Source organism: Leiobunum rupestre, chromosome 1 (assembly GCF_980474605.1).
Source record: "Leiobunum rupestre chromosome 1, qqLeiRupe1.1.hap1, whole genome shotgun sequence".
NCBI classification, from domain to species: Eukaryota; Metazoa; Arthropoda; class Arachnida; order Opiliones; family Sclerosomatidae; genus Leiobunum; species Leiobunum rupestre.
The window spans coordinates 76,827,372-76,854,773 of NC_143384.1; the positions used below are offsets into that span (position 1 = coordinate 76,827,372).

At 33.2% G+C, this 27,402-nt stretch overlaps 1 protein-coding gene across 1 annotated transcript; it reads left to right on the forward strand.

Annotated features, from left to right (window-relative positions):
- Positions 1 to 407: 407 nt before the first annotated feature.
- On the forward strand, positions 408 to 27,402 carry LOC149966657 (ABC transporter G family member 23-like). The gene is made up of 9 exons (XM_090167566.1): positions 408 to 473; positions 4,960 to 5,066; positions 6,406 to 6,556; positions 7,861 to 8,015; positions 8,090 to 8,291; positions 12,296 to 12,442; positions 12,558 to 12,869; positions 13,207 to 13,384; positions 27,154 to 27,402. Exons 1-9 carry the CDS (start codon positions 408 to 410, stop codon positions 27,156 to 27,158), a joined length of 1,323 nt encoding a protein of 440 aa, XP_090023692.1. The 3' UTR covers positions 27,159 to 27,402.

Consider the following 27,402-nt stretch of genomic DNA (forward strand, 5'->3'; position numbering starts at 1 on the left):
ATTCAAACCTTTTTTCTCTTTTTAAAGAAATATTTAAAAAAAAAGTAAAAATCAAGTTATAAAAATGTAATTTAAAAAAATTGGAGATACGCTTACGAAATTACGTTATACGAAATCTTAAGTGATCTGCGAGTATCGCGTGACTTGGAAATTAATAAGGGTACTTTCATTAGTATCGCTAAGTTGTTTCAAGTTTTACGTCTGCTCACTAGTTTCGCGTAGGAGTAGAATATTTCCAAAAGATACGTATCTCAGGGACTATATTGTAGACTTAGAGTGCACTATGTATTATTTCTTGATCGAATACTTTAAGATATCCGAATGATATAAAAGTTAATCAATCCGACGTGTCTATATTTAATGAAAATGCACTAAAGCTATTGCTTTGAATAAAAATATAGGAGAAAATGAGTTCAATTGCAATTGCTACCGGCCAAAATGCTATGGAAGAGACGGTTACTACTCTGGAATGGGTAAGTACATAATTTTTAAGAAAAATTGATAAACAGATTCTAATATTAAACGCTTCTGACTTAAATTATTATTATTGCGTTAATTTTCACGTCTGTAAAAAATTTACAACTAGTGCACTGCCTTCTATAATACTAGGCCTAGAAAAGGTAGCTTTTTTGTTTTAGAAGCTCGTTATGAGCGATTGTGAAGGGTGGGACAATTCAGTCCGCTCGTCCAGTTGATTAATCAGGTGCGAGATATGTGTTACGGCCACGCCAATGGGGGATACTTGGGGATAGGGTTGGGACACCCGTGGCGGAAGTATGACAGACACCCGTTGGGGGATTAGTTGTTGTCCTCACACGGCCATCCACAAACAATGCCTCCCAGACGCCTGGGATTACAGGAGTACGCCACTACTCCCGGCAGAAATGGTAGCTACGTCGATTTTTTAAGTGACATTTTCAAACTGACATGACTTTCGCGCTAGATGTCGCTCTCTTGGTTTTTTTTTGGTTTGGGGTAAAAAAGGTTAAACGGCTGCGGCCAATCAGCAGTTCCCTGTCACTGGTGGCTTCAAAACAATAAATGTATTTTTTTAATGGATTAGAAAATCCGAGTTAATTTTTAAATAATGTTTTTTATTAAATCTATTTCATTATTTGTTAAGAGAAATTAAAGTCCTATAAATTGAATGTTGACATTTTAAAGTGTATTTTCGCTATTAATATTTAAATTTTTCGCGTACGTTTGAATTTCCCGGACTTTCCCTACCCAAAAAAGTGACCTCTATCGGATATTTCAAAATCGTTATCGCCACCCCCTTTTTTCTTACTTGTAGGCCTAGCATTATAGAAGGCAGTGACTAGTGTAGTATAATATTCAATGTCCTTAAAAAATTTTCGTGGTTAATAAAGGCGAGATAAAATGTTGTTTAAGTTAAAATTGTTTTTTCTAAATACTTTAAAAATAGTTGGATTTATGTCTTGTTTTTTAAATATTTTGCCTAGATCTCAGCGTTCGGATAAGAAATTTTCCGTTCATTTCTTTTTTATCAATATCCGAAAATTATCTGAATAAAAACTTATTTGTTGCGTATTAAATCGTATGATAACCGCGAATAATATCCATAAATAAACAGTTAATAGAATTTTTTATGATTAATTGAAATTTTGGCGTTTAATTTAACCTTTTCCCCAAGCTCTATGTAATTTTGCTGGGCATTCGCGGCTTCAAATTAGACTTTTCTGCTAAAATAAAACCACGTATCGGTCAACGAGAGGTGTTTGTTAGCTGCCGAAATGTCGTCTTCTATGCAATTGATTTGTCATTTAAAAACACAATACCTCATACACAAAGTTCAGATTGGCTCAAATAATATTTTTCGCTCAAAGGTTCCAGTTTCTAAGCTAAAAGTAATAAATTATATTTAAGATCAATTATAGGGACCCTAATCCCCTACTCGACGGGGGAGTGCAAATCCTCACATTGTATCATTTTGTGTAAGGTTTCGTGAGGGTACGAATAGTCCAAAAATGACACAAATGGTGTAAACACGCCCCTGAAATATGCGGGAAATGATTCGCTCGAAGACAACAGCTCTCAACCAAGCCATTATAGGTATTAACTTTGCTTAAAATATTAATAACGATTACTATTCTTGGAATTTTTATATGACAAAGTGAAAATAAAATAGTCACGTCGTGTTTTCACGTTAATGCACTTGTGAATTTTTATATGACATAAGTGAAAATAAAAAAGACACGTCGTGTTTTCACGTTAATGCACTTGTGAATTTTTATATGACAAAAGTGAAAATAAAATAGTCACGTCGTGTTTTCACGTTAATGCACTTGTGAATTTTTATATGACAAAAGTTAAAATAAAATAGTCACGTCGTCTTTTCACGTTAATGCACTTGTGAATTTTTATATGACAAAAGTTAAAATAAAATAGTCACGTCGTCTTTTCACGTTAATGCACTTGTGAATTTTTATATGACAAAGTGAAAATAAAATAGTCACGTCGTGTTTTCACGTTAATGCACTTGTGAATTTTTATATGACAAAAGTTAAAATAAAATAGTCACGTCGTCTTTTCACGTTAATGCACTTGTGAATTTTTATATGACAAAGTGAAAATAAAATAGTCACGTCGTGTTTTCACGTTAATGCACTTGTGAATTTTTATATGACAAAAGTTAAAATAAAATAGTCACGTCGTCTTTTCACGTTAATGCACTTGTGAATTTTTATATGACAAAGTGAAAATAAAATAGTCACGTCGTGTTTTCACGTTAATGCACTTGTGAATTTTTATATGACAAAAGTTAAAATAAAATAGTCACGTCGTCTTTTCACGTTAATGCACTTGTGAATTTTTATATGACAAAAGTGAAAATAAAATAGTCACGTCGTGTTTTCACGTTAATGCACTTGTGAATTTTTATATGACAAAAGTTAAAATAAAATAGTCACGTCGTCTTTTCACGTTAATGCACTTGTGAATTTTTATATGACAAAAGTGAAAATAAAATAGTCACGTCGTGTTTTCACGTTAATGCACTTGTGAATTTTTATATGACAAAAGTTAAAATAAAATAGTCACGTCGTCTTTTCACGTTAATGCACTTGTGAATTTTTTTATGACAAAGTGAAAATAAAATAGTCACGTCGTGTTTTCACGTTAATGCACTTGTGAATTTTTATATGACAAAAGTTAAAATAAAATAGTCACGTCGTCTTTTCACGTTAATGCACTTGCGAATTTTTATATGACAAAAGTTAAAATTAAATAGTCACGTCGTCTTTTCACGTAAATGCACTTGTGAATTTTTATATGACAAAAGTTAAAATAAAATAGTCACGTCGTCTTTTCACGTAAATGCACTTGTGAATTTTTATATGACAAAGTGAAAATAAAATAGTCACGTCGTGTTTTCACGTTAATGCACTTGTGAATTTTTATATGACAAAAGTTAAAATAAAATAGTCACGTCGTCTTTTCACGTTAATGCACTTGTGAATTTTTATATGACAAAAGTGAAAATAAAATAGTCACGTCGTGTTTTCACGTTAATGCACTTGTGAATTTTTATATGACATAAGTAAAAATAAAAAAGACACGTCGTGTTTTCACGTTAATGCACTTGCGAATTTTTATATGACAAAAGTTAAAATAAAATAGTCAGGTCGTCTTTTCACGTAAATGCACTTGTGAATTTTTATATGACAAAAGTTAAAATAAAATTGTCACGTCGTCTTTTCAAATTAATGCACTTGTGAATTTTTATATGACAAAAGTTAAAATAAAATAGTCACGTCGTCTTTTCACGTTAATACACTTGTGAATTTTTAGTTGATACCCCTTCACCTAATTCCTTTAAAAAGAAGGCTAATTACGCCACTGCTCTGCAATGTGTTCTTTAACAAAAGTATCGACTTCTTATTAACGGAACATACTCGGTGTTTATCGTTCTATAGGAATTCTAAAAAAATCATTTATATCACTATAGAGACTTTGTAAAGCTATATACCATTTAGACTACTCTATAGTGGTTTCAAAATTAAAGTCTTCGGAGAAAGTCATTCTTAAGGGGTTCTTTGGATAATTGCAATTTAGGAGCAGTTAAAAGACAAAAATAAATGCCGTAGTTATGGTACTTATTAAAGAATATTTTCTAGGTCCGAAAAAAATGAAATACAAATTTCCCTATCCGACCCTGCCCCTAAATAATATAAAAATATATATTTCCCGGGTCGACTCTACCTGGAAGTCCAGGATATTAAACTATATTGGTTTCAATGCCTAACAGAATACAAAAATTTCCTGTAACTTCGTAATCGTTATGTTATTCTCAAAATGTTTACGGTTTTTAAAATAGCAAATTGTAGACATAGATTAATACCATTGCATTTATAAGATTGATTATAGTGCAGGTATAAGAGCCCTCATAAAATGTCAGACTAAATAAACTTTTTGGGCACATCTTATTTAATGCAACATTAATTATACCAATTGTAATAATTGATATTTTAAAAAACTTTAATTTGAATAGGCGATATTATAAAGTCAGATATGCTTGCTCAACTTGTTAAAATGGTATAACGAAATAGTACAGTTAAAGCCTACGGATGAATTCATAGGCTCTTTGGTGGGAAAGCTCATGGAAGCATAGTGGAAGGTGGCCTTTCCCATCAAAACAAGAAGGCCACGTTACTTTATTATATCGCCTATTCCCGAGGTATCACTTAAGTCTTGACATTGTCATAATGCTAAGACTAAATGGCAATGGCTTCCAAAAGGTACCAATTGCCAAACCCATAACTCCGAATTAAAAAAAAACTTTTACTTTCCCTAAAATTTCGAAATTAAAATGTTATCGGGTCGCGCCGAACCGGGCTGAAAATCCCTACTTAATCGGGGCCCGAAGCGTCTGTAGTACATATAATTATTTTAGTCGGTATGAAATCCGAGTGGAATACATAACAATGTTCATTCTAACAGGAGGAAACGCCTTACGCCGTTCAGGTGCAAAACGTTTGCTACAGCTATAGCCATGGGAAACGTGACGTCCTGAATGAACTGAATATAAATGTGTTCAAACGACAAATGTAGGTACACGAAGAATGGTAATATATATTTGTATTTTAGAATATGTGGATTTGAGTGTCAGATATGAAAGTTGTAACCTTCCCTCATAGCTCTAATAGCCTTAAATTGTGTAATAATTTAGATTAATATATAATACATTGTCACGCTTATATACAAATATAAATATATATATATAAATATATATAAATATATATATTTATATATATATAAATATATATATATATATATATATAAATATATATATATATAAATATATATATAAATATATATATAAATATATATATTACAGCAATGGCATTTAAAACTTACCCAAAAAACTGATGGATACCTCTCGGTGTTATTAAGGTATTTAATAGTCCACGGGCAAGATCAACTTTTGAACTCCAACTCCGATGACTAAACTTCAAAGATAAATTCATAAATTACCGGTGCTGAAGATAAATAAATGTGTTGTGTGGGGTTCTATCGCATAGCTTTCCAAAATGGCAGCTTAAAAAAATTATATCGTCAAATCTCTGACGCTATTTTTTATAATGTATTTTACAATATAAGAACTAGAATTGTGTGCTCTATATAATATGTACAGTGATCATATTAGATATATGGTGCCATCTAGCGTCAAATAAATGATTTATTCTTATTACTAATTTTGGTATCTACTATAATCTATTAGCTGATGATTTCATATATATTTTCATGTACGCACGGGCAACCTAGCTCTTACACCGCTATTTTTAAATGACCGCCATCCATGAATTAAACACTAAAGGATGTTCCACGAGCGAAAAATACTCTGTAACCTTGCCACCTAGCGGCGCGAGCCCGCAAACCGGAAATTTTTCTATCCAGGGGCAAACAAACGGGAGTGCAATGATACTTCGTTTACATACTTTTATAACACGTTACGACCGAGCCAACGAGAACTCGGCATTGAAATCTTAGCTCGTGGAACATCCTTTAGTGTTTAATCCATGCGCCATCTTCGAGAGCTGAGCGAGAGAAGCCCGCAATGCCCATTTTCTTATATCTTGAAAATGTTATGAAAATAGCATTGCAAGTTAGTAACCAGATTTGGTATCAAATGTCTTATTTGGGGTGTCTTGTTCGTGGATTATAGCCCCTTTAATATAACCTCCATTTCACATTTTCCAAAATTGCAGTACGACTTTTGCATTGACAGTGTGTCATGTAGCTGAGATATGTCCCTGTTTAAAGTAGAATTTATCTCAAGTTCTCTTAAAGGGAAACACTGGCTTAGTTAACGTATTTGAATAAGCCGCCAAATGGTAATTGTGTAAGCTTTTTTTAAAGGTAGCACTAAGTCTCTAATTATTGCAGTTACGCTTTACTGGGACCTAGTGGATGTGGAAAATCAACTCTACTAAAATGCTTAACGGGCACCTACGTACCACACCGTGGAAATATAAGAATTTCATTGCAATCGAGCAACCTTAAAATCCCCGGTCCTGGAGTAGGATACATGCCTCAAGTGAGTCTAGTTATAAAGTGGGAAACTACGTTGGTCTGAAATGGGAGAACATTAAACAGTGATAAATATTATGAAATACTACTACCAATTAAGACTAAAATAAAGCTTGTCATTTTAATATTATGCGGTAGTGTTTCCAACTGCCAACTAAACACGTTATTCAGGTCGTAATTTTCAGATAAGATAATCAGTTAGTATAATCAGGTTGATTTATTACGTTCCCATCCTTCTACAATCTAATCTCAAATTGAATCCTTTTCATTATCCCAGTAACTGATCTAAGCTGCTCTACAATAATTATTCAGATTCAGTTAGTAATAATCCCATGGAAAACAAATGAAAATGAACATTTATTAAAATTTCGAAAATAATTTATCAAGAGATATGTAAAATAGATAACTGTGAGTCATCTAAAATATGCTGACATTCTATCTGGTCGATTAACAGATTAGGTTTCTGATATCTAAGCATCAATAGGGATAGTATGTTATTTTATCGATTCATATAACGCAACAGTTACTGTTATCTGAGAAAAGCGCTTGCTATAAAATAAGCTACGCTTGCTGAACTTGTTTTTATGTAACTTATTCGTCACGAAATACGTAGAAGTTCAGTTCAATATATTCTTAAAAACAGGGTGGCTCCATGGACACTGTATCTCTAACCGGACGGGAAAAGCTGTGGCTTCCAGAATACAAAATAACTTGTCACCGGCACCGTCTCTCTCTAAAGGGGGGAAGGTTCTAGAATTTTGAAAGATTCGGACTGTCAAGGCCATATAATTCGTCAGGTGATCAACAAAACTTTCCGTTTGAAATGGGGGTTTACATTATTCCGAATGCCTTGACGGCCCTGCGAATCGAGTACGGCCGACTATTTCAGCTAATTCGAAGTAGGACGCAAACGGACAGTGAGTGAGTACCTCTTTTAAGCTGCTTTTCCCGTCCGGTTAGAGATACAGTGTCCATGGTGGCTCCTTGAATTTACTCTTATGTCCAGTCCAGGGCTTTTCATAGTAAAAAGTCATTGATACGTCACCCGTGACGCGGCAGCAACATCATAACAAGAAAGGCAATTTTACTTTATAGAAAAGCCGATTGGTTGGAAGCACTATTTCGCGGTTGTTAGATGAAATACAATACTAAATATTTAGTATTTAGAACAATTCAAGTATGCTCAAAATTCCTATTCTCGAACTGTGACAAATACCTCAACCACGGTCCTGCCATTACTTAAATGGCATGTAATATATGTAACTTCTTTCTGATTCTCGAGAAATCCACGTTAATCATTATTATGATTAGGAATTGGCACTTTTGACTAATTTGACGACGCGAGAAACATTGTGGCTTTTTGGTACCGTAAACGGAGTTCCATCTGAATTTCTCACTGAAAATATTCGGAGACTGAGCCAACTATTTCAACTAGCTCCGGAAAACAAACTTATGGCGAACTTAAGGTATTATATCTATGAAGTTTTCTCAAATTTATTTTACCGATAATATAAAAGTTGTATTTTATTTTCTCTGTTAGCGGTGGACAGATGCGAAGGGTGTCTCTGGTTTGCGCCCTCCTTCACGACGCGCCGCTACTGATCCTAGATGAGCCAACAGTCGGCCTAGATCCAATACTTCGAAATATTATTTGGGATTACATGTTGGACGTAACGAAAACCAATCAAACCACAATAATACTAACGACACACTACATAGAAGAAGCGAAAGATGCGCATATGGTATGAATTCTCTAAAAACGGCCAAGCAATCATAAAGATAATAATAATCAGCTAGGCTAATACCCAAGGCACCACCTTAGGCCCAAGTCATCTAGCGACTTATAATGCCTTTAAACAGGTGGCCGGGTTACAATGCGTAGGAAGGTGGTAGCAATCCCTTCATGCCACGCGAGCCAATATATATATATATAGTTAAGAAAATCCACCTATGGATTATAATGCAGATAAATTACGCGAAAAGTAGAAAAGTCCATATTAAAAAGGGGGCAAAAAAGCTAAACCCTCACAAATTTAAAGTAATGATAAAATACTCGGATTAAAAGGTCTTCGAGAATAAAATTAAAACGCAAAACTCGGACCAAATAGATCTTCGAGTCAAAATCAAATTATAATAGCCAGAATTTCCAGCAGTAGACCGGTTTCGCCCTATTTAGAGCTCATCAGTACCGCGCAGGGAATCTGGCTTGCGACTAACTATCTAGTTTAGAGTTTATATACAAACACAGCATAATAGCAACTAAATGGCAGAAGAAACAAATGAATATTTTGCATTGTTGCTTAATAGAATTAAAAAATCTTTTCAGTGGTAGCTTTTTTATCCCGACGTCAATTTGATTTAAGAGTAAGACTAATCTCAACATTTCGTTCAACACTAAATGATTAAAAGTAAAGTTACATATATTCTGAAGGGTTATAAAAAATTGCCCCAAAATATAACTATTTTCTAATTAAATTTATGAGTTAACCGGCTGAAACTTTCGAAGTCAAGAGAACTTACGTTAGGCAATAAATTGACAGCATGTTTATAGCAATAATGGATCAACCAGATTAAAGTTTAAAAATTAACTCAAAATTAAACAATATAGTAGCTTTCTGGTAAAGAAAGTATAGGCGAGGCTTTTTAGAAGAGATTGGCGGTGAATCTTTAGTTAGAAAGATTAACACCGAAACTGAAATAACAGTTTTAGAGGATATACGTTTTTTTAGTTAAATGTAAGTGTGATTTATAGTAATTGGAGGCTTGGTCAACTTTTAAAACACAAAGGAGGTGATATATGTAATAGAGTGGCGCTGGTCCATTTAATAATTATTATTAATTATTTTTAATATTAATTTATCGATGCTTTTTCGGTAATGCCACATACAGATTAAGTTTGTTATACATCAAACCCAATGCCACATAAGCAGTGGTTGCTTGTGCGTAATGTTAAGTTAAAAGGAACCACCTATGGACTGCATTGTAAAGGATGATAGAATTAGCGAATAAGTAGATTAGTCCATTCATTATGAAAAGGGATAATAAAGCTAAACCCTAATTAAAAAACCAAAATTAAAAATTACTAAAATATAAAACGCAAAAAATTACGTAACCGCATTAGATTGACATTTTAAAATTTTAAGATCACGTGGTAAAAACGACCTTGCAAGACGTCCTCGGAGTCTCTCGAGCTGATTGATACGCGGGGATAAATAAAATGCACTGTGGAAGGGTATCGAAAACCTGTCCTCTTAATTTACTGCCCATGATCAAATACCTCTGTCCATGACGTACCTTGAAATAGTTAAGTTGTATCGTCAGCAAACGATACTAGTTTTCCGTCTTTATTTATATTACAAAGATCATTAATATAAACAAGGAATAATGGACAGTACTAAAATTAAATATGGTAAAATATTTTTTCGTAGAGATAACCTAATAAATTTCAAAATAGAAACTTTTAGTAACCAAGTTAGACAAATATTAACTTTTAGTAACCGATTTCAAAAAAAGTAACCCAGTATCAGCCCTGTGCCTTGGGGTATACCATCAGTCAATATACTTGCTTCACTATAAGTATTAGATATTTTCACAACGACTTGCCTTTCACATAATAAACTTTTAAACCACTGTAAAACTAATCCTCGAATACCGGCACGTTCCAATTTTTTAAGTAACATGGGATGTGATACAGTATCAAACGCTTTCTTAAGTTCAAGGAAAATACCTTTAACTTTTTATTTTTGTCAATAGAATTATAAAGTTCCTTTGTGACCTTAAGAATTGCGTCATTTGTACTCAGCTTTCCTCTAAAACCATACTGGTTTATAGAAAAGAACTCTGTTGACTCTAGAAAGTTTACTAGCTGTGTTTTAATATTTTTTTAGTTATTACTAAGTATAGAAATAGGCCTATAATTTTCTAGATCAGATTTATCCCCGGACTTATAGACAGGAATAATAACTGTTTTTTTTAAATATCAGGAAATATACCTGACGTCAGTGACATTGCAATCATTTTCCGTTAATATTGATTTCCATTAATATTGATCTCCATGATTATTTTTTAACATTACATAATAATTATTGATAATCTATGAAATTATGTTGTAAATTTTGTCTAGGAGTTTCAAAAGGAGGACTACGGATATTTGGAATATTTAAGACAACTGCATAATGATCAGTGATATTAATTTCCTTAATTAATGAAGAGACTGTATCTAAAGTCCTTTTTTTATAAATATATGATCTATGCATGTACTAGACGTATCGGATACACGAGTAGAGTTGTTAATACATGGCTTTAGTCCATATTCATGTATAATATTTAAATAATCAGACACATGATATTCTGGGGTATTTACGATATCAATGTTTATATCACCGATAAAAAGGACATTAGGAACATTAGTAATAATAGGCAATTGTTTTTTGAAATCGGTTAAAAAGTCCATTACATTCAAATTTGGTGGTCTATAAAAACATATGAATCTATAAACAATATTACTATCAAATTTTATATCCAATGACATGATTGTAGCGCTAGACAATTTAAAATTATTTACAAGAAATTTTAGGTCGTTTTTTATATATATTACCATTCCATCATTTTTGTTATGGTAAGTATCTGAATACACAGCGTTGTATCCGTCAATATTAAAATGGGTTATATCGTCAATAATAAAAGTTTGAGTGCAATAACGTTAGCAAGTTAAGGTAGTCAAGAAATTATCTTTTATCGTTGGTACCAACCAGTGTTGTTCTTTAAACTTTCGTAAGGGAAACGGTAACCAATGTCTACACTATGAGGTGACGTCATATGTTGATGTCTGTTCACCTCTGAAAAAAGCTTGTCAAAAGTGATTTCTCATTAAATAGATAACTACTCCAATCTTTCAATCAGGTTTCATTGTTTCGAGATTGCATAATGCACGACATAGTGCAAAAGCGAAACAAGGGCTGCGGGTGTAAATTAAATAGCAATTCGTTCACGTCTCTTTTTCGTCCTTCTCCCTTACACTTACGTCACCGAACATTTTATACTCTGACATCATGATTCTATTTTAAACCTTTTGCTTCCTAACGGGCACTTTCAAAACTGTGGCCTGCCATTGATGGTCCTCAAGGCGTACGTTGTCATCTTCTTGAGGATAACATTTGAACACTAAAAGTCAACCATCGGAATCTTTAATAAAGTTGGTATCGGACTGTCAACGACGAACAAGATTGTTTTAAAAACCATAAGTTGATTTCGGTTGCCTTGCAGGGCCGTCTTAAGGTATGGGCTAAATGGGCTACAGCTCAGGGCCCCCAGCCAGTTTTTGGGCCCAGGAAAGGCCAGCCATACAGCCTCTACTCTAGGAATAAGGGTTTAGTTGGTTAAATATTATTTATTCTTATTTAATAGTATCTATCTTTTAGTTACGTCTAAAGTAATTTGACTTATCGTCACATCGCGTATCATACGGTACCAACAATTTCTAAAACCAGTAAAAATCTTATTATGAGTAGGCCTATGTTATACTTTTGAAATTAAAAGTTTTGGTTTGATTATTGTGTAGTTGAATTTAGACAACGGACATAGAAAGGTTGACCTTTGGGGATCGCAAAGGTCTTAAAAAATAATTTAGCCCAGGGCCCCAAAAGGTCTTAAGACGGGCCTGTTGCCTTGTTTACTCAAATAAATTTTGCAAAGTCAGCCTCCGTTACAATGTTAATGGAGTTCTATTCTTATCGTGTGTCTTCAGGTCGGCCTCATGAGAGAAGGAAGACTAGTTGCCGAGAACAGCCCATCCGATTTGCTGCATCACTTCAAAGAGAAAACCTTGGAACGATGTTTCTATCACATCTGCGAAAATGAGGATTTGAATTTCACCGAAACCTCAAAATTAAAGGTGAAATTCAACACTTTCATTAAAATATCCAAAAAAGTGTACTAAGATTGTATCAAGCTTTCGTTGGACACCTAGAGCGTCGAAATTAATGTCTTTATGTTTTTTTTGATTTTAGGGAAAGGAGACAATAAAAAATTTAATCTTGAAAGATACTATTGTACATCGAAGTAACCCGCCCGTTTCCAATCTATGTTTCTCATCTAAAAATAAAATGACATCGCTGATTACAAAGAATTTCAGACTTCTTAAGCGGAATTCAATTGTACTTTTATTTCAATTTGCCTTGCCATGTTTCGCTATCTACCTTTGTGGGAACAGTCTGGGAACTAACATTTTCGATATCCCGCTGGGCATTTTTAACGAAGAATCTCCCCGAAACCTCAGTTTAGATCTACTACGACATATCGGTTCAAACCCCGTTCAACAGGTAAGTGATGTTATCATTAATAATGCAGCTTGCATAGTAACTTGTTGCTACGAATACCAACCGAATCATCTATTCATCATTTTAAGGCACGATTGGAATTATATTTAATTCATTCATTTTAATCTGCCTTTCGGAAAGTCAACGAAAAATGAGCTCAAAAAATAATTATTTTAACGTAGAAAAACATCCAAGATGTTCTGGTGACAGCCACTTTCATTTAAAGAATAGCTTAAAATTATAAAGTAAAATAGTTGTAAAATTGTACTATAAAAGTTATTAATTATATTTAATTTTCCCGTCGCATTTAGCATTTTTTAATTATACTTATTCTTTGTAGCATTTTTTCGAAGACAAGGATTCAGCCATTGATTTCGTCAAATCTGGGCAAAGTGTAATGTCGCTTCATATTCCACTCGGTTTCTCCGATTGTTTGCGAAACCGAATCGAACTTGGAATTCGTTCAACAGAAGACGAGGTAAAGTGCGCTTCCGTCTACATGTACTCCGACACAACAAGTAAGTTACTCAACAGAGAATATATCTGCAATCATTCTTATAGGGATATTTTAGATCAACGATCTATCTGGTGATGAAGGTAAATACAACCAAGGTACAACTTCCATTGTAGAGTTCAAATAGGTTGTAAATAGAGGTTAAAAATAAATGTACCAATTTGTTTCGCGATACAGCGATAAAATAAAATCAAAGTTATTTATTTGAAGTTCAGGGTAGGAAAAATGGGGAACTTTTCGTGACGGCCTGGCTTCGATCCCCACCGCTTCGCCACCTCAATATTTTCTGGGGTCATTTCTACCAGTGATGATAATTTATTCAATTAATAATTTGCGTTTTAATTTAACGAATTCAAAGTTAGAGCTAGATTTCTAGATAAACGATAATTTTGGTTATCCTTTATTTCCGAAATCTAACGGTTATTTAGCTTTTATGGCCCCACGCACAACTAGAGTGATTAGTGTTTACATCAACATAGATATTTTTTTCACGGCATTAGACAAAAAACGGACTTTGCGCATGCTCAAATATCAACCAATCCGGTGTTGGCTCCCTAGATAGCCTTCAGTTTTGACGATTAAAAATTCAACCCACATTTATTTTACCGTCTGTTGTGTCCGAAGAATTGGTTGAAAAATTCGGACCGTATTTCTGGTACGCACTTTCTCGCTTTTGCAAAACACGTGGTAATGTGGCCCGTCCTCATAATCCAAAAGATTATGTGGGGATAATGTGGCTGGTAACTGAGAATCGAAAGACACGTGTTATATGTTTAAATATATATATATATATATATATATATATATATATATATATTTCCAAATCTATTTCGGAAATAAAGTTCCCCTTTTTTCTAGCTAATTTCGAAAATCCTTCCGAGACCGGGAGGCCGTAGGAAGTTTTACCGTCTATAGGCTTCGAGCTCAGAAAAGAAAGCGCCAACTACTTTAATACCTGTCAACTTAATGAGTGAAGAAATATTCTTTAACTGAAACATTGAGCTTTTATATCGAGATAATTTTGAATGAGCAGACAGCTTTCATACATTCAATTTAAAACTCAATCGATAGGTGGCGATACTTCTGCCCAAAATTTAAACTACACCCGAAGCCTATTGAAATCACGGCTATTTCAAACGTTGATTCCCATTCGACCGAAATCCCATTCGACCGAAAGAATTTTAAAATGTAGCCCAATTGGCGGGGTGATTTGGTATTTTATTTATAAGGTATGTACTATCGAAGATCCATGTTTAGGTTAGGTTAGGTTAGGTTAGGTTAGGTTAGAGTTGGTTAAGTTTACTATTTCAGTTTTATTTCAGTTACTTTTCTTGACTAGGTGAAGATAAAAATATAATTCATGCTCATTCCATTTTATTTTCAAATAAATGCATAGTACAAAGATATTAAAATGGCATAGCTAAATTCATAGCTACTGCATCTAGTAGGGAGAATGGGACACATAAAAGCGTTCGGTTGAATGGGACACAAAAACCGCAAGTTTCGGTGGAATTCGGTCGAATGGGACACCTCAAAAACCGCCTTCGGTCGAATGGAATTTCGGTCGAATGGGACTAAAGCATTTCAAATGGTCGTAAAATTTTGGCCATATTTGTTTTGTAACTTGTAATTTACATTTCAACGACTGAACAAACTTAATCAAAATATGAATATAACAGAACCTTAAATATTTTGAAATTCAACTGTTTATTGGTGAAAAGTACCAAATAATTTCGTACGTCTAAAATAATTGTGTGATATTTTACATTAAAAATATAATTTAATGGATTTTCAGATAAAGCTTATTTATCAAGGAAAAATAATCTAGTGAAAACCACGATATCAAAGGAAATATAATTGTGGAGGTTATTGAAAGAAATCGCGCTTGGAAGCTTGGTTTAGTGCATCGTGAGATAACAATTTGTACTTAAAGTTTTCTTATGAGCTGTATGAATGTAAAATGTTTATTAGTGGTGTAAATCCAAACAACTTACAGAGCAGGCGAATATTTTTCATCTCATAGCATCCTTGGTAACACTAATACCAGAATAAAGAGTGGTATATGCAATGTACCTATTAAACGGGTACTTTCAAAATGATAACCCATTTGAAAAGAACCATAGAAAAAAGGCCTTCCAAGAATCCTAAAGAGAACTTTTAACAACCATTATAGTTATAATATTGAAAAACAATCAATTAAAATTTCACAATTGATAAGGCAGCTTTGAGAAAATTTACCCTCTAAGAACCTTTGCAAACCTCAAGTAAATTTTTTATATTATTTTAATTTAAAATGTTTATTTTAAACCACCCTTTTATTACTTTAACAAGTTGGCAAGCCAAAATATACCTCTCCTCGGAAGAATAGTCCCTAACGGTATTAATTTTTCGAGATGACTCTTAAAGATATATCTCCGCAATTCAGAGTTATTTACTAAAAACGTAATCCCGGTTCAATCCCGACCGGTATAAAATTTCATTTATGATTAAAATAATTGAGACGAAATAACCGAGTATAATTTATTCAGAATATTATAAATTAAGTAGTTACAACAGCGAGTTAGACGTACTAAAACAATGCACAATTGAATTTAACCCTATTTACGGTACAAGTTTATCAGTTAAATATAATACGATGCAAATTTTAATGAAAGAAATATCTACAGAGGGTATTTGTATTTTTCTCGCTTACGAAATATTTGCCGCATCTTTAACGCTCATTTTATTTCAACACTCGCCCTTGATGAAGATACCGTAGAATAGCTATATTCGACAGATGGTAGTGGACGACTCGTAGACTTCCTGTAATTATTAGAACGCTCACGACACGTTAAATATACGTGCCAGAAACTATTTCACAGAAAAAAACCAACTTACTAAACCATAAAATTTATAAGGAAAAACCAAAGTTGAAGCGAAAACCACAACTACATGTATAAGTGAAAATACTAATAAAAATTTCGTGGGCTCATGACGACAACCCAACGAAGCTGATAAAAATCAATACAAATAAAAAATCGTAGACATGAATTATCCCCCACATTATCAACAAACGAGAATAATAACCAATAGAAAAATATATAATAATTACCCCACTAAGTAATAAGTTAATTAAAATACTTAGGAATCAAGAAAAGGTCAATTTAAATACCCACAGTAATAAACATTGTATTCACAGAAATATGCAATAAAAATTATAATAACCCAATCAAACAACAAGCTAGGTAATTCAAATACTTAGAAATCCATAAAATATCAATTAATACACCCACGGTAATGAAAATTGTAATAGAAAAACCAACATCACCTTACCGTCAACAATTCCCAGCTTATAACGCACACAAAAAAACCTTAACTGAATAGTGAAGGCTATACAACAGCGCATATCTCAAAATATAAAACCAACGTAACCACATTAATGAAAATGTATCACACATTTAAAGCCGATAAGAAAACACGTAAAATAAATTAAGAAGTTACTAAACGAAAAAAGCAGGTTGTATACCACTTGAAATTGTTTTCATAAATGAAGTTTAACGGTTCAAAAGTATATCAATAATCGTCAAACCAACGCCACCGCATTAATACAACTATATCTAAGTCGATAAAAAAAACCCGTAAATAAATTACAAAAAACTAACTAAGTGGACCACCCCCGGGTCTACCCTTTAACCTTGGAGGATAAAAGTTTTTCTGGAGGGGAAAATACGATACCTCTAGCATAGGCGGTAATATAAGCAAGCGCGGGACAGGGGGAGTGGCCTATTTGGTCGAACGTACGTTTTAAATGACATCTAGAGGTGAAGAAATTTATTTGGAATTTGATTTTGGGTGAGAATTCGTCTCATTCGTCTGCTTTTATATTTTTTGAAGTTGATGGCGGTTGGAGGATAAAAGTGTTGTTAAGGCTTAGAATGATTTTTAGATTTTAAAATTTAACGTTTAATTAAATATTATGCGAAAATATTGTTGGTACGATAAATGTAGAAGTGATTCGCGATATCACAAAACATAACTTTTTATCCGGTACCTAAGCCTGGGAAGAGAAATGTTAATTTAGAACTCACTCAAAAATGGATTTCAAGTATTAACAGAGACACAATTACTGTATCAACTTTGAAAACACATCATTTGCATTTCGTTGGTAAGAAAGGGCCTACGCAAGAAAATCCTTTCCCATATCCATATTTCTTAGAAGAACCTACAAGACAAGCTTTGTTTCAACTTGAAATAAACAAAAATGGAACTAAATGTTATTCAAGTGTTCCCATTATTCAACCAGCTAAAGATGTTGAAATCACACCACCTTCGAGCAGTGAACCCCATCTAAAAATGTCTTCAGAGGATGTTATTTTGAATTCAGAAAAGCCATCGTTAATGGATAAAGGGACTATTTTGGACGTGAGTGAAATTATCACTAGTTCCGACCAACAGGCCCTAATCATGGGCCAATGAATATCTTTTATTGGCCCATGCCCTAATTGAGGTTACAGTTTTCGAGTAAGGTGAAAATACTTCCACTACATTAATGGATGTGGAAATTGTGAAGTTGAAAATCTGGTTGTACCTAAAGGTTTTGATAAATCTAAAATGTTGTTAAGTAGAGAAACTCGAGAAGGGTTAAGAATTACAGTAAATTCCATCATTGAAGCCACCAAATTTTTACTCACTAAAGGGGCAAAGTTCTTTTACACCGAACACTTTAATCAAGACCCTTTAGAAAGATTCTTTGGGAAACAGCGAGCAGCAAGTGGATCAAATGATAATCCTAACCTTATGAATTATTAACAAAGTATCACGAACCTAAAAATTCTTGGAAAACATGTCAAGTCTCCCATTAATGGAAATGTTACTGCCAAGTCCAAAAAAGTAACAGTTTTAAGAAGGCTGTTGGTTGAAACTACCCAAGATTAATCCATTTTGATAAAACCCATGATAATATTTTTCATAAAAATTCACATTTTATTTGTACTGAAATGAAAGTTGATTAAATTTGTTCTACAACGCATATAAACTATTAGGAATATCCAATATCTTATCAGAATAGGGAACTTAAGTCTGGCTTAGAAAACTAGCTGGCGATTCAAGGAGTGGTTTTCACCTTGAAGCTCGCTCAAGTTCAATCTAAACCTATCTAATATCACAAGTCATCTTATAGTTATATCACGTTGGGCTTTCTAGTTTTAGGAACTTTGGCTTTAATGGGTTTTTATAGTTTCGCACCTCTTTTTGGATTTTTCTCACTTTAATTTCTTGGAAGAGTGAAGAGTTTCGCACCCTTTTTGGGATGGTTTTTTTTTCATATTTTTTCTTGGCAGAGAGAAGCTCTTTATTTGTACTAAAATGGAAATTGAGTGTAAATTTGTACTACAACGCATAAACTATTAAAAATTTAAAATATCTTATCACGATAGGCAGGCTAAGCCTCTATAAAAAAAGTAGCTGGCGATTCAAGGACAGTGGTTTCACCTTGAAGCTCTCTCAAGTTCCCCCTACATCAGTCTTAACCTATCACAGTCATATTATAGTTATATCATGTTTGGGTTTTTGCTAGAACTCCCTTTGGGGGCTGTCTAGTTTTAGGAAATTTTGCTTAAGTGAAGTTCTCTTTTTTTGTTTCACACCCTTTTTCATGGCATTTTTGGCATGGTTTTTGTGTTTTCATTTCTTTGCGGAGACTAACTGTTTAGAGGGAAGCTCTTTTTAACTCCTGCACTTCCGTTTTACACTTTTTTACAAAACCTTTTCCCAAACAATTAAAAAATATTTTGCATGCCATTTTATTGCACCATCTTTTTTGTAATTCTCACCCCATAACTCTGAAAACGTACTTTTAATACCTACGTTGTTTACCATATTGTTAAGGGCAATTTCCACTCTATCTTTTTGTACGTTGCCTTGGTTTTTGAAGTATAGCTTGCCAAGTTCATTTATTTTTTCATTAACTGGTATGCTTTGTTTTTTTAAGATCAATAACCCTCCATTGCTGAGCTCCTCAGTCCACTTTGCGTAGTCTTCTGACTTTGCACTGTCCAACTCCAGTGAGCTTTTTACGAAATGTCTTGCCTAAAAAACATATTTTAAGATTAATTCATGTGCAATATAACCACCAATGTGATGAATAACTTTTTCTTCTTTATCTAATGATTCTTGAATAGTCATTAGTGGGTATGGCCTAGCTTGTTGTCTTTCTGGCTTCGTCATTTCATACGCTTTACTGGCAATTTCAACTTTTTTCACCTTTGCGTGAATTAAGTCTCCTCGCAAAACACTGAGCAAATTGGTTCTTTTCATTTTCATTCAATAATTGAAATTCCTATTAATTACAAATTACATTAATATCAAAATTCAAATAAAAAAAATGGCTAACACGTACTGATAATTTAGAAAATGACTCTTCCATAGCATTTGAAAAATCTTCTTTAATAGCCAATTGCGCAACTGAACATTCAAATGTGATTTGATCCGGGACCTTACCATTTTCCAACATTTGGAGTTGTTTGTATAACTTTTCAGAAAAATATACTTTGTCGGGAGTCGCAATCAGTTGATTAATGGCACCCTAGAATTAAATAGCAGAGTTATATTTTAAGCTTTACTTATATGGCAATGAACAACTAACTTTCATATTATCACTTAGATATGTTGTATCTATGGTCCCCATTTTGTCTATGGCACTTTTATTTAAAAACTGAAATAGATTCCTAAAGAAACCTTCCTTAATCGTCGTAATCCGAGCTTGGTCATTCCATGTCAAATGTCCCGTTTTTGAAAAAAATACCCCACGGCACCATGCGCGATTTCGACGAAAATTTACACGTTAATAATTTAGATAATATTGGTGGGAAATCCAAATTGTTAACCCTAAATTCATTGTAGTTTTTAAAATATGATTTTTTTTAAACATTTATGTATTAAGTGTTCATTTTCAAAACGCCGAAAGTCCCGGTATTTTCGTACACATAATTCTAAAAGTATTAGATCTAGTCCTATAAAAATTTTTACGCTATAAATATGGGTAGTAGAGAGTAAGTAGGATAAATTTTATTCAATTTGCTCAATTAGTGTTTAAATTAAAAATTGTTGAAAACGTCGATTTTTACTCGAGGTAAACTAAAAAAGTTTCTGTTGCGAAAGTATTAAATCTGAAATAAATATTGATAATTATAATAAGTAAAATGGACCCAATAAACACGAAAATTACGTTGAAAAAATTCTAGGAAATTTAGTTTCTGAAATATAGCTACTTGAACCGATCCATTTTTTGAAAAACTGGAAAACATGGTAGTGTTTTAGGGGGAATTACGGTATAAAGGACAAAAATATACAGAAAAATAATAATACCGTTAGAAAGCTGAGATTGCAAGCTACCAAATGCATAAATAAAAAAGATGTATATGAGAGACTTTCAACCCAAAAAATAACATTAAAAAATATGTTATTTTATCTTAAAAACATGTTATTTTTCATTTTATAATACAGAACAAAAAACTTTAGAGCAAAATATTTAATTTTTGTTTGGTTTTTGGGTGTTCTATTATTACTATCATATGTAACATAATTTCTCATAAGTATGCCACTGTCCCTTTATTCCATTCAAAAATCTTCACTAATGGTTTGTTTCACCACGAACCAGTAAAAAGGTGGACTACGATAGATTTTACCTTAATATTCATCCTAGTAATTTTGTCTAGTAACATATTTATTTAAGCCAATGGAAAACCTCTAAATTGAGAAGGAATTTTGCGTCAGCCCAATGTAGCTTTATTGAAATTTATAAACTCGCTCGGTTTGTGGGGATGAAGTTAAATTATGAGTAATTTAGAAAAATAAAAGGTTGGGGATATTGACCAATAACTGATCGCTTTCCGAAAATGGAACAAGTCGTCGAATGGGATATTCCACCAGGGCTTTTAAAATCCATACCAAGTTTAGAATAGTTAGGCCTAGGCTCAAAAGATGCGCCGGAAAAGCTCAACCTGAATTTCAACTATTTTTTCAATAAACCTGCTTCTTTTATTTGACATAGCAAATTTATTTTAGAACCTCAGTCTCCGAAAACTTTATTAACTGAATTAACAGCACTTGACAGTATACTGTAGTTCATTTTAGCCTTGGTTGTTCAAATCGGTTTGTTTACTAAAATGATGGCCGTCAGTTTATCAGAAGTAGAGCTAATTGAGCGACGACATAATCAGCATTTGAGATTCGATGACGTCAAATATTACATCAAATATTACGTCAAATATTACGTAGGGTACGGCTGACGCAATATCTGTGAAACAAACCGTTAGTGAAGTAATAGAGCTAGTGGCATACTTATGAGTAATTATGTTACATATGTTACTATGGATAAATACTTTAATAATTAAGGAACTAAACAAGAAATACAAATTTTCTCTGCGAAATTTTGATCAAAACAATGAAAAAAAATCATTTTCCAACGTCTTTCAGGAGCAAAATTTTCTTGTTACCTAATTTGCTAAGAACATACGTTTTACCATCTGAACATATTTCAGGTTTTACTACTGATATTATATTTGTTGCATGGTGCGATCGAGTACCGGGAATTGTTTTTACTCCGATATATCTTTCGTTGAGGCCAAATTTTTCCACTTGTTTATCAACGTCTTTTTTAGAGACGTAAATAAATTGAACATTGGTCACATTTTGAACGCACCAGGCATACATCTCTTCTGGTTTTGGTATTTGGTTTGTTTTTTTTTTCGACTCCAAACTGGCCTTAGCCACGAGTCTTTTCACTGTCCCACCAATTCCATGCTTTTCTTCCGATAAATTAATATGAACTTGAGATCAAACGGATATCTGAGGATTAATTTGCGACAAGAGTTGTCCTGTTCCAAACGAACCGTGCGGATGTTTTAACTTGGGAAGAATGCGTGCCAGGAACATTTATTGCATGTACATATGACGAAGATTGGTACATTGGGAACATTGTAAAATGCTGCGAAGAAGAAAAAGACGTATCTGTTACTTTCTTTCGTAGAAAAGATCTTAAGCTTTATTGGCCAAGAAGAGAAGACGTATGTTGGGTGCCGTTTCAAAATATAATATCAGTAGTAAAACCTAAAATATGTTCAGATGGTAAAAAATATGTTCTTAGATCACAAGAAAATTTTGCTCCTGAAAGACGTTGGAAAATAATTTTTTTTCATTGTTTTGATCAAAATTTCGCCGATAAAATTTGTATTTCTTGTTTAGTTCCTTAATTATTTAAGTATTTATCCATATTAATAATAGAACACCAAAAAACCAAACAAAAATAAAAAAATTTTGCTCTAAAGTTTTTTATTCTGTATTATAAAATGTAAAATAACATTTGTTTTTAAGATAAAATATCATATTGTTTAATGTTATTTTTTGGGTTGAAGGTCTCTCATATACATCTTTTTTATTTATGCATTTGGTAGCTTGAAATCTCAGCTTTCTAACGGTACTATTATTTTTCTGTATATTTTTGTCCTTTATACCGTAATTCCCCCTAAAACACTTCCATGTTTTGCAGTTTTTCAAAAAATGGATCGGTTCAAGTAGCTATATTTCTGAAACTAAATTTCCTAGAATTTTTTCAACGCAATTTTCGTGTTTATTGGGTCCATTTTACTTAATATAATTATCAATATTTATTTCAGATTTAATACTTTCGCGACAGAAACCTTTTTAGTTTACCTCAGTTAGCGACATTCGAGTAAAAATCGACGTTTTCAACAATTTTTAATTTAAACACTAATTGAACAAATTGAATAAAATTTATCCTACTTACTCTCTACTACCCATATTTATAGCGTATTTTTTTTATAGGACTAGATCTAATACTTTTAGAATTATGTGTACGAAAATACCGGGAATTTCGGCGTTTTGAAAATGAACACTTAATACATAAATGTTTAAAAAAATCATATTTTAAAACCTACAAGGAATTTAGGGCTAACAATTTGGATTTCTCACTAAAACTATTTAAATTACTAACGTGTAAATTTTCGTCGAATTCGCGCATGGTGCCGTGGGGCATTTGTTTCAAAAACGGGACATTTGACATGGAATGACCCAGCTTTAACATTTAGTGCTGATCCTAATAGAAGCTTCTTAGTAATATGAAATTCTTCTGGTTTGTTGATTTTGCTCCTTTTGGAATTGTTACTCTTCTGTTGGTACTATATTAAATAATTTAGTAGGTTAATGAATAATTATTAGATGGTAACTATCTGACTGTTTATAAATGTAATACTAAGGCTCAGAATTCTGTTGGTAAATTTTTACAAAAATCCCAGAGAAATGAATACATAATTACCTTTACATCTTTTCTTAGAAATGAAGCTGTAACTGTGTTCATCATAAATAGATTCCTAAAATATTTCGTCTTCCATTTTAAAATTTCCGGAATTAAAATGAATGTAAATTTATGTCATTTGTTCTGCTGTTACTTTTGTGTAAAAACCAAGAAAATAGGTTCTCTAGTTCTAAATTTGTCTCGGTAGTGGCAGCACTAAACGACGTTCGACCAAAATGAATCTGAGCGTCCCGAGCTGGGGAACCGAAATTTTCCCCTCCAGAAACACTTTTATCCTCCAAGCTTTAACCATCTTGTCTCTGCTGACTGCGCTAAAACAAGATTTGACCTTTAAAATTTCATACGTAAAAAAATGTAGACTTGAAAAACTATAAATATAATCTTCCGCTTAAGCTGAGTTTATAATTTTCAATGAACTGTAACATGCATCGGTGGTTCTGTGGTAGAACGTCTTCCTGTCATGCACGAGGACGGGTTCGAATTACGCTCGATGCAATCGCAATTTGATACTAAGACGAATACCGTGAACAAATGGGGAAACCCTGCCATTTGGACGTAGAGACGTTTACCTTAATACTCAGCACTCGGGCCGTCCCAAAAGCGTATAAAAAGAAATTGGAGAGAAAATACCCGTACATACAAAACTCACACACAACAAATTCATCACCCACAACTGCCATAACACAATTCAACATTCCCACAAAATACATAAACATTACAATAACTAAATTTCCAATAAAACTCAGATGAAACCGTTGCGACAGTGAGCGTTAACGAAAATAACAACCAAACCCGGCCCAACCGCAAATTTATCCGTTAACGCTCACAGTCACACGGTGGTTTTGCCTCCCTTGAAACTGCAAATACGGTTTTTCGACTTTGCCCCGCTAACTCGTTCGCAGGCTCGCAGCCCACAGACAGACACACACACACAGACCTACACGGTGATTATAATAAAAAGTACTTGGCTTTACAATTTTTTGGCTTAATTGAGCGGTTACCTTTGAAATTTTCAAACTTACCAAATGTAGGAACAGCAAGGGACTATTTTTCCCACTTACCATATGTTGGAGAACTAAGGGTTTCTGTTAGTTAGTAAATCCAAGATTTATTTTTTATCTATACGCCATCCCGCATTTCAATTTTCAATTAATTTTTCATTCTTTTACTAAATGCTTCAAAAGGCGAAAAACAATTTTTTAATCACCCATTTTTGAACTCACGTGAAAAGGGGAAAGCGTATTAATGTCCTTTTATATACAATTAAGCTCTTTATGCTTGTAAAAATCCAAAACAATTTTGTTATTACAAATGTTGATCAAATGATTCGATCAAAAATTGGACCGATCAAATGGTTATAAAATTTTTAAGTTTTATCAAAATTTGATAAAATATGTTTTAGCAAAATTTGATAAAGTTTTTTTAATCAAAATTTTAACAAATATAAACTGCAAAAATTGATAAAAAATATTTGATTAATTTATATTTCGATCAAATTACACTTCCTTTGATCAAATATTTTCAAAATCTTTACAACTATTTCCGTAAGGGTGCAAACTCTACGCACAGGGTCGGATTAACCAATAGGCCAAATAGGCCTGGGCCTAGGGCACCAAGCCTACAAGGGGCACCAAGAAAAAAATAAAACTACAAAACTAATCATTTGCTTTTCACAAAATATTTTCCGGAGTAATTTTAGTAAATGCGTCCACCCCTATGAACCAAAAATGTTGGATTGTCACATTCTCTGACGGACTGCCGTCTAGCCCCTGACGTCTGACCAAAGAGTATGGAGGTAATAGAGATAAAACAACCGGGAGAGGTCCGCAACAAACGTTCACTACCGAAGGGGTTGACAATGGGGAAAAACCTCTGGAAACCGAGCTTCAAAATAGTTACCGCAGCGGCATTTCGGGATTCTTCATAATCGAAAAGGCACAAATTTAATTGAAAAATAGCGCCAAAGAGAATTCTTTGATAGCGCTTGGTCTTTTCTTAGAGTACCTTTTTAATTTGAAAATGAATTTAGATCATAAATATGGCAAAGTGAAATCTACCAAAAGTTTCAAAACGAAAAGCAGGACAAGAATCCCGAAATGGCACTGCGGTAGCTATTTTGAAGCTCGGTTTCCAGAGGTTTTTCCCCATTGTCAACCCCTTCGGTGGTGAACGTTTCGTTGCCAAACTCTCTTGGTTGTTTTATTTCTATTACCTCCATACTCTTTGGTCTGACGACATACTAAATCTGGCAGCAAAATGAATTTTCCTTTCATTTCTCAATTATAAATTTAGGAAGCGCCTAGCTCGCTATTGAAAGGGGGCACCAAAATTAACTTGGGCCTAGGGCCCTATAAAGTCTTACTCCGGCCCTGTCTACGCAGAAGGAGTTATTCCAAGTTTTACCCAGTGCCAGAAATTCGGATTGAACCCAGCTCCTTTTTCAAAAGTGCTAGCCACTCCGCCACCCATCTAGCCTGTCCGGTGACCGTGGATTTCGTCATCAACGAAACCATTTTCGCCAGGGATATATTTCTAATCAAATTCTGTTGTTTTTTTAAAAAGAAAAAGAGTAGCAAATTCCAATAAATGGTATTTTATCAAATACAAATTAATCAAATTCTGATTAAATATTATTTGAGCAAGAAAATGTTAATAAACTTCTGATGAAATCGAATTTTATGAAATACAATTTTACTAAATTAAAAATTTTATCAAATACAATTTTATTAAATTAAACATGTTATCAACCATTTTCATAAGGGATCATATTAGCAATACTTATTTCGACAAGATCTTAATAAATTGAATATGGCCGGATAGCTCAAAAATATGTACATATCATACATGTAGAATAACTCTGTGGAACAGAATACAGGAAATGATAACATAGTAGCTTTAACTACAACTCATATCATGTAGCTCCAAATTTCTGAAAATTGACTGACAAATTCATTTAGCAGCTGATCCCTGTATAACTACTAACCGAAATATTTGACTGTAATAAAGAAAAATCTTTTCTGAATAACATTAATGTCATTTCCGTTAATTTAAATTAATTTGCTAAAAAAATCAAGACACTTGCGCAGTGAAAATTATCCTTAATCTTGAATTTTAAAATATATGACCCAAAATTAATTTCGAATTGTTTCTAGATCGAGTCACGTTACTGACTTTACAACAAATGCTGTTCCAGTCCTTTGAATTGTTCCAAAAGGAATACATTTCGAACTATACAGATGCGACACCCTTAATCGGTTCACTACTAGTTTCAGTATGTGAACATCATTTTTCAAATCTTCCTTATCCTTGTGACTTTAAAATCATTAATGAGTTATTACTTTTGTTCTTCTTTTATTTTAACTTTTCAACTTTATAAATTCCGGATTGTGTCTTTGCGATAATACTGTCTTTAATTTAGCAATACATTTAAATCAAGTTTCTTATTATTTCCTTGATTTCAGTTTGATAATCCAATCTACGGAGCCATGGATGCGTCGTTCAATGAGTTTATATTGCCATCGTTACTACTCAATAACATTTTCTTTTTGGCAATGGCTTTAGTTTTAATTACCGTAATAAGCGACAAAGAAAATGGCGTGTTGGAAAGATTATCTGTTTGTGGTGTGACGAAGATTGAAGTCATTTTGGGTCAGATTATCACTAGTATGATAATTATCTTTGGTCAAGTGTTTCTAATGTTGGCGAGTCAA